The sequence below is a fragment of the Anopheles aquasalis genome, chromosome 2 (assembly GCF_943734665.1).
Source record: "Anopheles aquasalis chromosome 2, idAnoAquaMG_Q_19, whole genome shotgun sequence".
NCBI lineage: Eukaryota > Metazoa > Arthropoda > Insecta > Diptera > Culicidae > Anopheles > Anopheles aquasalis.
In genome coordinates, this window is record NC_064877.1 from 34,967,501 (window position 1) to 34,980,000 (window position 12,500).

General features: G+C 45.1%; 2 protein-coding genes across 2 annotated transcripts in view; both read right to left on the reverse strand.

Annotated features, from left to right (window-relative positions):
- The window catches only part of LOC126574622 (uncharacterized), a 7,076-nt gene extending 5,402 nt beyond the window's left edge, over positions 1-1,674 (reverse strand). The window contains exons 1-2 of the mRNA XM_050234915.1: positions 1,534-1,674; positions 650-1,095 (exon numbers count right to left, since the gene is read on the reverse strand). Coding sequence (XP_050090872.1) covers positions 650-1,095; positions 1,534-1,594 — 507 coding nt within the window. The 5' untranslated portion in view covers positions 1,595-1,674. The remainder of the gene's footprint in view (positions 1-649; positions 1,096-1,533) is intronic.
- A 690-nt stretch (positions 1,675-2,364) lies between these two features.
- LOC126581463 (O-glucosyltransferase rumi homolog) lies at positions 2,365-4,296 on the reverse strand. The gene is made up of 2 exons (XM_050245138.1): positions 3,993-4,296; positions 2,365-3,924 (listed from the first exon to the last, which is right to left on the reverse strand). The coding sequence occupies exons 1-2, from the start codon at positions 4,126-4,128 to the stop codon at positions 2,861-2,863; spliced, it is 1,200 nt and encodes a 399-aa protein (XP_050101095.1). The 5' UTR covers positions 4,129-4,296; the 3' UTR covers positions 2,365-2,860.
- Positions 4,297-12,500: the final 8,204 nt, after the last annotated feature.

A 12,500-nucleotide genomic window follows, 5' to 3' on the forward strand; every position in this document is an offset into this window, starting at 1 on the left:
GACATGCGCCACGTAATAAGCAGCCACGATTGCTGAGCTATTCACTTTCGTCCAGGAGTACACCTCCGGTTGCATAATTTTTGGAATAAAACGTTCGCCCCCCGCAACTAATGCAGGTCTACGATCTCTGGAGCTCGAACTCTTTCCGCAAGCTACGGGCGGACATGGGCGGTCCGGTCTGGAGATGGTCGCTAACGGCGACGTTCAAGTACCGAGGTGTCATCACTGTTTACCCACCGTCGATCTCAAGCGGCATGGGCCTTCGAGCAACGAGAGTTGAGCGGAGGGAACACAAGACTGTCTGACGAAACGACCGCAGGTGATGATGGTGTGTGGGCAAATATTATTTGACCATTAACATCATTAATCTAACGATGCCGGTCGTCACACTACATGGCTTTTAACACAAAATACTAAAAGCATTAAATGAATAAGGGGACTCTGATTGTTGCAATCGTGATACCAGACCAAACACCTTCGGTTGGTTGCGAAGTTGCACAACATAATTAGTTTTTTCCTATAAATCATACTTGCTAATTTGAAATGTAATTATAACATCTAGCGCCTTTTCGTGGTCAAGGTTTAAGAGGTCTGCTGTCTTGCAGCCACACAACAAACCTTCCAGAAAAAAAGACTAGCAAAAACTTACCAAAATACGTTTACGGTTTTTATAGTTGAGGAAGGTTACGTCCGGATACTTGCGTGGTATCCGACCTTCCAGCTCCTGTATTTTACGCTCCAGTTCCAGAATTTGGCGCTTTGCCTCGTGCAGCTCGTTCAACCGAGACTCGTGCTCCCCATCGAAATCATCCGCTACCCGCAAATCGTTCGACCGGAGATGTTTTGGACCTGGGGGTGCACGTTGTTCCTCCCGCGATTCAAACACTCCACGCGGATGTTTATCATTGATGGATCGATCGGCAGTTCCCAGCACCGATCGTTCCTGCAGCCCAGCATCCCGGTTTCCATCGACGATTCTGCCTTGGTGCAGCACGCTGTTATCGGGCTCGTCGTCGTCACTAAAAACCACCTCACCGAACTGTGCCGGTCCCAACCCATTCATCGGGTTGCCCCACGATTTGTAAAAACAAACCACTGCCAGAGAAAGAAGGTAACACAGAGAAAGGGGATTGATCAGTGGGCGAGAACCATCGAACCATAGTTGGCAGTGGCGCCAAATCGTTGGTGGCTTTTATCGGATCGTTGTGTGAAGGACACAAGAGGGCCTGAGACTGCGACTGCACAAAAGAACTAGCTAAACACGCCAAGATATGCGCTATCAGCGACCACGGTCGCCACAAATCGGAAGAACGGGGGACACAAATCTAAACATTGATCTCACATCACGGCACATCACAGCAGGACAACAGGTAACAAGGAACAGAAGATCGCAGATATCCTTGTATCTTTGCTGCTAGGAAACTGCACTTTGCACTACGCTGGATATCGATAACGGAGGAGGCTCGGGCTGACTCCAAAGTATCGCTCCAGATATCAGCGCGCAGGGCGCTGGAAGCACTCGTTGGAACCTACCCAAAAAGATCGTCACTCCGAACACCAAGAACTGCTTCATCTTTCTCTTTGAAAACACCATCACTGAACGACGGAGACCCGCAATCCTCCGAAAACCGACCAAAACGACCGAAACCAACCAGATTTGAGAAGCCACCCCCTCCCACGACCACCACTTTGGCATGTTTACATTCCCGTCGTAAGCTTGTGCCACACGAAGCGCCAACGATATAGGGTCTGGGAAACAAAGAGCAATTTTTAAAAAATTTCATAATTTTCTGAGTTGGTAATTGAAATTTTAGTAAAAGTTAAACACACATTTATGAGGCTTTTAGCATTAATTTCACTTTACCCTGGTGGCCCTGGTTTTATTCGAATGTTCGTGCATTCTGTTCGTGTGGGCTTTTTTAAAAAATACGTTACGTTTCGTTAAAAACGTTTCCATCTAGTAAAAGCATTCAGAAGAACTATTTCTACTTTTTCAAGCGATCGGGTTAAAGGTGGAGCTTGTAGTGATTATTGTACTTCATTCTTCTGTGCCGCATGATATCAATACATATTCCTGCAAGTTGGTCTTTCATTTGGTGGTCACCGGATCAAGTCCAACTTGTTTTTTGTTAAATTTCAGCACCCCACTACGATTCGTTGGCGAAGGTGTATTTTGCAGAAAACGTGTTACTTTCGCAATCACTCCTGCGACAAGCCAACCGGGAGGTTTCGGGGACATGCGAATGCTGCGCAAGGTTCGAAAATTACGAAGCAGCTATACAAATATCGCACGGAACCAAACGCAGGAACCTGGTGGATTTGTGAATCGGCCTGATGAGCTTATCTAAACCCAATTCGATTGTAGTTCATGGTACTCTTTAAATTGGACAAATTTCGCACCTGTCGAACGCCGTGCCTAAAGCATATATTACACAATATCAAGTTACTATCCTGTTTCCGTTTTGTGGGTCAAGTTCAACAACGAGCCATTCAGCTGCCAAAACTTCCCAACTTCGGTTCAACTCATGATGATCCACGACTGTAACGATAAATGAGACCTTTGGGGCGCAATGTCCCCTGCCCGCCCCACATTATGCAAATAACTTGACGTTGATGCCACATACTATCTGCGAAATGAAGCTGAATGGGGGAACCGGTATTACCACATTAACAAAAAAGGGGGGGACGAGGAATTTCGGTCAACATTGAACAATGCCGCGAATACATTGTGTCTCGTTTGTTTTACAATACCGGCTTTTATCGAAACTGACGGTATTTGGAATGGTATATTGGTGGTTGATTGTTGGTTTACAGTCTAAACAGGAAATGGTTCTGCTCAATTTTATCTCGTAGGGTGATGCTACACTTCGATCAACTTTCGATCACGTTCCACCGAATATCGTATCAGTTTGCCGTACTCATGTAGCAGCTTTTTCCAGTAACACTGAACATCTTTCATGCGCAAATGTTGCCACACGTGACGAAATCCTCGCTCGGCAATAGCGCGTGCCTCATCGTCGTGCTTTCGAAAGAATCGGATCAAAGCGTCTAGCTGTGCCTGGCTGCTACGCACTGGGACCGGTACATAGTGCACCCAGGGTTTGAGCGAAGGATAGAAGAACTCTTGCCACTCATCGCCCACGTGGAAAACCAACGATCGACAGAGGAAAAGATGCTTAAAACGAAAGCTGGCCGCAACGCCGCGAAAGTTAAACAGGAACCGATAGCGACAGTGCTCCTCGAGCGACACTTCGCTGGCAGGTTCCGCGTTTAGCGTGTCTTGCGGAGATTTCCATGCCTGGTTCTTTGTGTACTGTGCATCGACCAGCGAGGGCTGCTCCCTGGATAGCAGCACCAGGGCATCGCGTTCGTCGGATGTGCGAGATCCACGGAAGAATGCCATCGCTTTCTTGTTCTGCCAAGGAACCCGCTCGGCGGCCTTTTTAATACTTTCCCGATGTTCGTCCCACCGACCCAATCCCGTTGGATAGAGGCTGATGGCTGGGCCACCTTCCCAGAAGGCCCAGGCCGGGTACATGATGTCGAGATATTCGTCCGTTTTGCTGAACGAAAAGACGGGTGTCTTCTCTTTGTTCCAGTGCCGGTGAATCTGTGGCCAGTCGCGGCAATTGATGATGAGATCCATGTCCGGGAGCTTGGGAAGTAGTGGCTTCACGAAGTGCTCGATACCAGAGCAGCGTGCCGGGAACATGCACTCGGCCTGTCGGTACAGCTTGTGGTCAATCACCTGGTAGTGCGTGCCGTACTGTTTCGCCCGTTCGATCGCCTCTTTGGTAATGCCGTGTGCTTTGAACGGTTTCAGGTCTTTCTTGAGCACGCCCTTGTGGCAGCTGCAACCCGTGTCGTTGCACGGAACGTATTCATCGAGTGCCGTGTCGATTAGCGTGAAATACGCATTTTCCTCTGGAATGGAATATCGTGTTAATTGTCGGAGTTCGGCTTCCGCAACGCAGCGGCATCCAGCGGCTTACCGGCAGTGTACCGGTCTTCTTCTGAAGATTCGTCCTCCAGTTCCGAACACTGACCCGTTGCCCCGCACGTTCCATCGTTCGAAGCCCGAGCAAAAGCGATAATCAAAAGGAAAATCACAGTTTTAAGTAGATCCATGAGGGATTAATAAGAGAAAGAGGATCGTTATCCGGGTCTGGCGCAAACCACATTCGATGGCGACAGAGGATAGCTAATAGGAGCCTAACAGGAAGGAAACCTTGCTGTCTAGGAAGCAACAGCGCCAAACACCTCCGTCCAAGTCGTGCGAAAATTGGAAAATGGGAAATGGAAATTACAACGATTGTTGTTTACAACAACAACAACAAAATTGTTTTGACAGTTGTTTGACAGCTCAGCCTTTTTACAGTGGGCACTAAAACAGCAAGATCATGACAAAGTTGAATCCTTCAAAGTAGAACGATTTTGGGTGTTTCTGTTTTCCGCAGGACCATAATTTTAAAACCAAAATTAAGGTATTGGGAAGGGCCCTTCTCCATCCTTAATAGCTTACTTTTCGTTTTAAAGCTGTGTTCCTATGAAAAACATAACTAAGTCAAATCTTCCGGGGGATCTTCAGGACTTTTACCGTAAATAATAATAGCGATATGTGCGCATACTTTTACGGAGCCTCTTGTACTATATTGCCATTTTTTCAAATTTCAAAACAACCACGGGAAACCCGGAAAATCGGAAAATTCCATCGTTACATTCGAGATAAACGTGTTGAGATCGGCAAACGTGGAGATACCAGCGGGAACGAACAGATTGCACCTGATCGGAATACCTCGAATCCGGAACATCCGCGTCCTCGCGGTAAGTATCTTTCTGGGACTCGGAAAAGCAAATGCAAGAGAAAAATGGAAGGAAAATGGAAACCCCTTTCGTTTATATTCGTCTATCGACGGATGTTTCAATGATTCATTGCTTTATTTTAGATAAAACAAGTGGCCCGGTTGTGTTGAGCAGAGCAATGTGACCAGGTGATCAGCAAAGGGTGATCGGGCTCCCAAGTTGCCTAGGCCTCTTGCGGGGGCGGGCGGATTTTCACGGGCGACCCAGGGTTTGAGCGAAGGATAGAAGAACTCTTGCCACTCATCGCCCACGTGGAAAACCTACGATCGACAGAGGGAAAGATGCTTCAAACGAAAGCTGGCCGCAACGCCGCGGAAGTTAAACAGGAACCGATAGCGACAGTGCTCCTCGAACGGCACTTCGTTACCGTTGCAGGAAATACAATAGACGATTTTGGAAATCCCTCATCAAATCCAAAGTTACACACAGCTAATTGGAACCAGTGACCTTAGTAGCCGAGTAGTAGCAGAAGGCTATATACTCGGATAATCTTCCAAAAGCCCGGGAAGCAGGATTGAATAGCCGTTCATCCTTACAGAGGAAGAAGAATCAATGTATCGTAGAGTGAATCGACGGCCGAGGCCTAGGCATGACGAACAACAAATAGAAGTAAGAACCTTAATATTAATATTATATTTTACATACTCCTCATTACATTCCCACGCAGGAATTACATGTTAGAACCTTTCAAGAAGAACTGGAGAGAGCGCTGGACGAGCTAGAGGAGCTGCAAGACGGCGGTTTTGCGCGGTGCAGAACCAACGAGGATCGGGCCGCAACGCTGAGAACGGATAACATCAATTTAAGGGAGGAAAGTAAGCGTTGTCTATCTACGTTTTCTGCATTTGTTGTGTAGAACTGTAGCATGTTAACATTATCAGCGGCCCTATTAAATGTGGATATACATCCTATGATAGGGTGTCCGTGCACTTCATTTTCTATGGCGTATAATATAGCGAATATATAAATGGCGTATCCATAGCGATAACCGTAATAGCCCCATTAATATTAGCTAGAAAGTATCTATAACTATTTTCCGTAGATAGCGCTCCACAAAATGTACTTGATGGCATAAAACTGGAATCAAGAGAAGCTTGTTAAAATCAATCGCTAAAGATTTTCGCCAACACGAATACGGCTAGCTGTGGCATACGTTTTAGACAGACACAGCATCGAAAAAGCCTTGCCTTGTGTAGCTGCAAGAATATTAGTTTACACGCTATTTTAACCTTTAAGAGTTCCGCTCGTGGTTTCACACAATAATTTTAATTAAATCTTACTATCCCCGATTGATCCTCGTCTGCCTGCAATGTATATTTCAACCGATAAAGAAAGCTTTCATTTGTATGCTAATGAAAGAATGTAGTCTCATTCCCTTACGCGACAACACATGACCTGTTTCAGAAATGAGGCCTCCGTAAACCACTGGAAAATCGCTAGTGTGCCCATGAAGGGATTGGAAAAAAGTTGGAAATTTGAACCCACCAAGGGATGACCAGCTGCTGGGTCAAAGCGATATTGAAGTACACAATGCCCCAAACATATTAACTGATTTCAAGTGCTTTGCAAAACTGACCGTATAGTTTTTGCGTGTAAAATCCTGCCTGCGTCTACAACGCGTTGAGAACAAAACGCAACCTTGCTGGCCTTTTTACATTCCATCCCTCGCCTGAAGATAAGGGTGTCTTTTTTATTCAGGTCAGATTCGGGAAATCTCTGAGGTTTTCCTCCACGCTGCGGTAAGGCCGATAATTGTCCTTTTTTTTGGGTGTCCGTAGAATCGTCGTTATTATAAATCCGTGATGCGAAACCTGTGCAGGACGCCGGTAATTTTAACATTGACCTTAAAATATGAACAAACACAGCCACAGAACTGAGCACACGAAAAGGACCGAACGAGCGATCCTCGTCAAGCTAGCCCGCGGTAAAAAAACGTGACTGGAAGGTTAAATCAAAGATTGCCACTACGCTGTTCACATAATAAAATTTAATTTGATCAGACAGCCCCGCGATGTACAGCGTCGTGGGCGGAACCGCATTAAATAATTGATTACGATTAATGACTTCTCCGGCGGACTAGGCGGCGACGCGGTACAGGATTGAAAAAGTAGTGGCAAGAAAGAATGAATTTACTCATTTAAATGAGTACAATTTAACAATTGTTTCTTGGCATTATTGATTTTCCTTAGCATTAGTCGCGCACTTTATGTGCCAGCAATGACTGGCTGATTCATTAAAATGGCTCCGAATAAGGTGCAAATTTGGAATCTATGGTGTTACTGTTGATTTGGCAACTACAGCATTAAGGGGGGACTTCGGTATTTTCCGGCCAAAAAAAGGCCCGTTTTTAACGATTTTTTGTGACGTAATCATTCAACTGTATTTTTTCAAGTGAATGCATATTAATCTAAAACTTTTGAAGAATATTTAGTGTTGTAGTGAGCAACATTCATTGAAAAATTAATCAGTGGCAACAAATGTTGGTAGGCGTTCGTTGCAAAGGTACTTTTTCCGGTGCCCATCGTAGCTGCGTGATGGGACATCAAAAAAATATAAATCGATACTAATTTATAAAATTATAAGTTTATCTAGGTAGCCCCGGAGAGTTTTTGTTGATATTTCAATTTTTAGATTTTTGGCAGATTTGTGAAGTTGAAAAAGTGATGCTTTTTCGGTTTTTAAGATTTGTTTAAAATTAAGTATCAACAGTTTTAAAGATATCTCGACGAGGCTATCTGGCAAAAAGTGTACAGAATATGTGTTAAAAGTTTCGAATCAGTAGTTTTTACGGTACGATTGGCACCGACTTTGAAAACGTTGGTTTAGGGAAACGCTCTTCAAAGTAGCGAGCTGCATGGAGACTTGTATGAATCGCGGATTTTCAAAAATCTGTATCTTTGTCAGTTTTTCCTCGATTGATCCAAAATTTTCACACAATACTCTTGAAAGGATCAGCTTTCAGGAGAAAATGTTAAAAACATGTGTTACTAATAAAAATTAAATACCAAAGTCCCCCCTTAAATGCATCTGCGATTTAATAGTTCTGGTTAACGGTTATAGTAGTGCATATGATTTTCTCGTTTGGTGCTTGCTTATAAGCATAAATCGACGTCACTAGCTAGTATTTGTAATTTAATTGCGAATATTATGTGTTTATGATTCACGTGCCATTCAGCTGATTCAGTTCATCAATGAAACACTGAGAATTTATTCTGTGCTAGTCACTGGTTCATCTACCGATATACTAATGAACTACGAGATACTCCGGGGTGCTTGCTCAGCGATCCAGAAAATGGGTGTAACGAGTGAAACGAGTGAAAATGAGTGCAAACTCTCATCAGTGTGCACCATGGTTTACCCGGGAAAGCGTTACGTTTTTCTCCTACGTATGAATTTTCCCTACCAGCGGGGTAAACCTGCGTATTGGCTTCGGATCCCGTTCGTACCACGATTTTCCCCTTTTCAAACCGACGACCAAACGAACGTACGGTCGGACATCTCAACCTACGGACCGTTCCATTCCAGCCGTTCTTCAGCAGTTCAATAGTGCTTCCTGCACGATTCTGGAGATTCCGTGTACGAGCGTTGCTTGCCGCCACCGCGGTGCCCGCCCTGTACGCTCGACACGGCGCGAAGTTTCGATCGCCGCGTGTTTGCTGCTATCCCGGCCATCCCGCTGGCCCGGGAATAACATTTTTTTTTTGCTTTTTGGCATCATTTCGATTTGCTGAAACTGAAGTTTACTGATGCGGTGCAGCTCGCTTAACGAGTAGCTTCAATGATCCGCCTGAATTGAAAAGGATGATACCTCCCAATTACCGGGTTGCGATTGCGGAACGCTACGCCATCTGTTAGTGCTCTGTTGTGATGACACAGTTGATGAGAGGATCATGTGGTTCGCACGCAATTAAAGTATCGTAATGGATTAATCACTCACTGTCCACAGTATAGCAGCAAGTGCCCGAGAGTGTCCCAGTAGTGATGGAGGTTTACCGCATTTTCAACATAAGAGCGACTTAAAAAAGGTTCACTGAGTAAACACGTGTGTCACCATCACGTGCACCAATTAAAACAACGAGCTTTATCGGTTGCTAGACACTATCGAACTTTAAAAAGTGAACATCATCAACGGTGCCTGTGCCGACCGCAAAACAGGCGGAAACGGAAAACGTGGCTTCTGCTTACACATCGTTCCAGTGCTGCTGCTCATTGAGTGAAACTGTAAACAGATCTACGGCTATGTCCGCCTGGTGCTCATTGCATTTGCTTAATGCGATAGCAAAGAGGCAAAGAGAAAATGTTCCTAAGCCGATTGTGAGCATTACAGTGCGTTGCGCGGAGTGTCCTGATGCTGTACCGGCGTGTCTGCCTAAACCTGTTATATGTAGTTATTGGTAATGGATTTACAACAAGCTCCAACATTTTATTGGCACTCCTACGATGCTCTCGCGTGAAAGACAGAGCGCATTCCGAGCATCCCTAATGTTAGAGGTAAATACGATTGAAATTTGTTTAAAGTTTAGCGCCGTAAATAATTAACGATCATGTTTAACTAGTGTCGCCTTCCACCGCCCCGGCTTCTCTGTTAGCACCATCGGCGCAAACACATGCCGGCTTGTTTCATACCGTAATGCATTCTCTGTCAATATTTAACCTCGCTTCATTCGCTCTCGAACCGGTCCGGCGACCGCTGGAAGGTAAACAAGTATTCCCCGAAAGGAACGATCGAGGTCCGTTCTGTGACGATTAGCCGTAATACATTTCTGTCTCGGCTTAAAGAGACTGATTACACAGATTGTCCGAACATGCCTCTGCGCCGTTATGCGTTTCCGTATACGACGGTGATGCTGTCCAACACAAAACACAAGCTCTTGTCTACGCCTTGCATCCAGGCGGTGAGGCATAGGAACAACAAAACCCAAACGATGTTTGATATCGCTCGCGCCACTGCGAAAAAGGGGCTACGGATGCGAAACGATCGGAGCATGGTGGTCGGTCGAGAAACTGGTGATGGGCCGAGTTTTTTGATGGAACGGAATTCTCCGTTAGATTTATTGCATGTTATTTCTCAGCCAGCATAAGCAGCCATGCCCTCGACCTTGCTCTTGGCAGGGCATGGTGAGAGTCTGGTTTCGACCGTCCCTTGGCCATCCCAAAACAACAACTCGTATAGGTGGGAATGCGTGTATGGAAAGATGGATTCTTGCCGCGCAGACGCTCCCTTCTGGAACTGACCTTTTTTTTGGAGGGGGGGGGGGGGGGCAAATGAAAAATTGGCTCACGTTGTAGGTGTTACAATCGTGCTGCGAGCTGTGCCGCGCGGAAGAGCTACATTTTACTACCCTATTTTCTACCAGAAGATTGACCATCGTTTCGTTTAGCATGGTTTATCACGTATGCTCATGCTCCACGAATGTTGTGGTGTTGTAGTATGAAGTGATAGAAAGGTGCCAGGAGTAATTGTTTAAAAATTGTTTTGCGGGTGTTTGTGAACATTATTTAATCCCTCATTTTTTCATGTGAGCGGTTGAGATATTGGTGTTTCGAATGATTTATGTAAAGAAATATTAATCGTAAGTAAACTAAAAGAGAGCATAAAATTCATTTGTTTAACAAAAACTCAAACATGTTTCATAATTCATACATTTATTCATGACAACAGTTGCGAGCGATCAGCTCTAGCTCTTTTGAGGCGTATATTTGTTGACATCGACAGATAACAGAATGCACACCAACGGAACATGAAAAAATGATGCACTATGAGTTTATGCATTTTTAATAAATGTCATTCAAACTGCAAGACCTATTATGAATTGATGCCCAGTTTCATGTTCTATAAATAGAGCAAAATATTAAAATGGTTAATTTCGGGTACCAACTACTCTTTGTTGCCGGTTCTTTACGTTCGCATACTTACCTCATTAAATTACTATATTGTTCTACTTCTATATCTGGACTCGTTAGTCATACTAAACTAGCTAGAGCGAACTGTACAACTACAAAAGTACACACCCTCCAAATAGCGACCACTGAAGAGTTAGAGTGTTTCCCGCCCCACCCATCATTTCCACTATACTCGCGGAGTGTCCTTTTAAGCCATTTTAAAGCACCGGTTCCACAACCCACTACGGATGTATATCGCAGCTTGTTGTAGCGTGACGACGATGACGCCGACGACCAAGAGTGAGTTGGCCCGGGAGGGCGGAAGCCGAAAACATGAATTTTCATCCTTTTACGACATCCCAAGCCATAATGGTGCCCGTGTGCGCGTTTGTGTGTTGCGATGGGCAGTGATAGGGGTACAGCTGCGGTCACCGTTGAATCAACCCAGCACATCCGTCCGGTCTTCACCTCGCATGCATAAATAACGAAACAATGGACGGTTTTTGGCGGACGGTAGGGCATTACAAAACTTTGTGCTCGCCCAAAGAGATCTCCGTAAACTCCGTACCCTGCAGCGGCACTCATTCGGAAACAGAACCGCCCCAAAAACTATCGCGGCCGTGGTTCGTGTAGCTTATCGTGCTCGCCCAGATACTTACAGGAGGGTTCTAGGTCGAGTACTGCATCGCTTTGTACGCCCAGCCCAGCAGTAGATACTGTACTTGCTTTTAAAAGCAGCGACCACTGCAACTACCCTCACCGAGGAACACAACTTCTAGCTCGCTAATGCCAGTACCAGCCCCCCCGGCGATGAAGATGATCGCGGCTGATGTTGATGATGATGATGAGGGACAGTCACGGTATGGAAAATAATTTAAATCCCGCTTCGTGCCAGTGAGTGCTACGTTCGAAACGATCCCATTTCAAGCCTTTTTCCGCGTTGTTCGAGGAGTTTGGATGGATAGGCTGCGCTACGATGGAATTCTGCAGTGATGGAAGCGTTGGTGTCGCAAAATGACGGATTGCCACTCGACGGTACAGACATTGTGGCCTCCTTTTTTTTTTTTGGGATCTGTTCTTTTTCCCACGCTGAAAGAAAACACTACCGAAAGCACCGCAGGTCCCAGCTGACGCACGCTCGTTGGATTATCCGTTTCCTGTGTGATGTAAATGATAAAGGGAAGCCAAGGATGGACACGGATGAAGCAACAAATAAAACCACACGCGAGGAAGCACACCTTGTGTTGTTGGTTAGTGAATATTTCTGTTTTTGTTGTTGCGTTTCATTCTACCTGGAATGAAGATTAATTTGTTGTCGCGCGGGGTAAAGACAGTGTTTTTCCCCTTTTTTCAATTTATCATCGGCTGCTTAAGGGTCGCTAATATGTGTATGACGATTATTTTATGTCGTATTCTGTAATTTTACTGCCAGTCACAAGGCTCTAAATCTGGAACCTTCCCATTGTTATGTGTTAATTTAAATTAAATACGTCTCTCTTAATCAAGAACATGCAGAGTCCTAACATTCGTTTTAAATCCTTGCACAAAAGGCTCTTCTTTTGATTATAGTTAATAAATCGCTTCGTTACCGTGAATATGAGACACTATTGCTATCCTCAAGCGCGAACATAATCCGGACCACGGTCATATGAGCGATTTTATTAAAAATTTCATCACAACTTTGTATGACCGGCACCGGGCACTGTGCATCGTGAGTCCAGCGCAGGCACAACCTTGATATAATTATGGTTCAT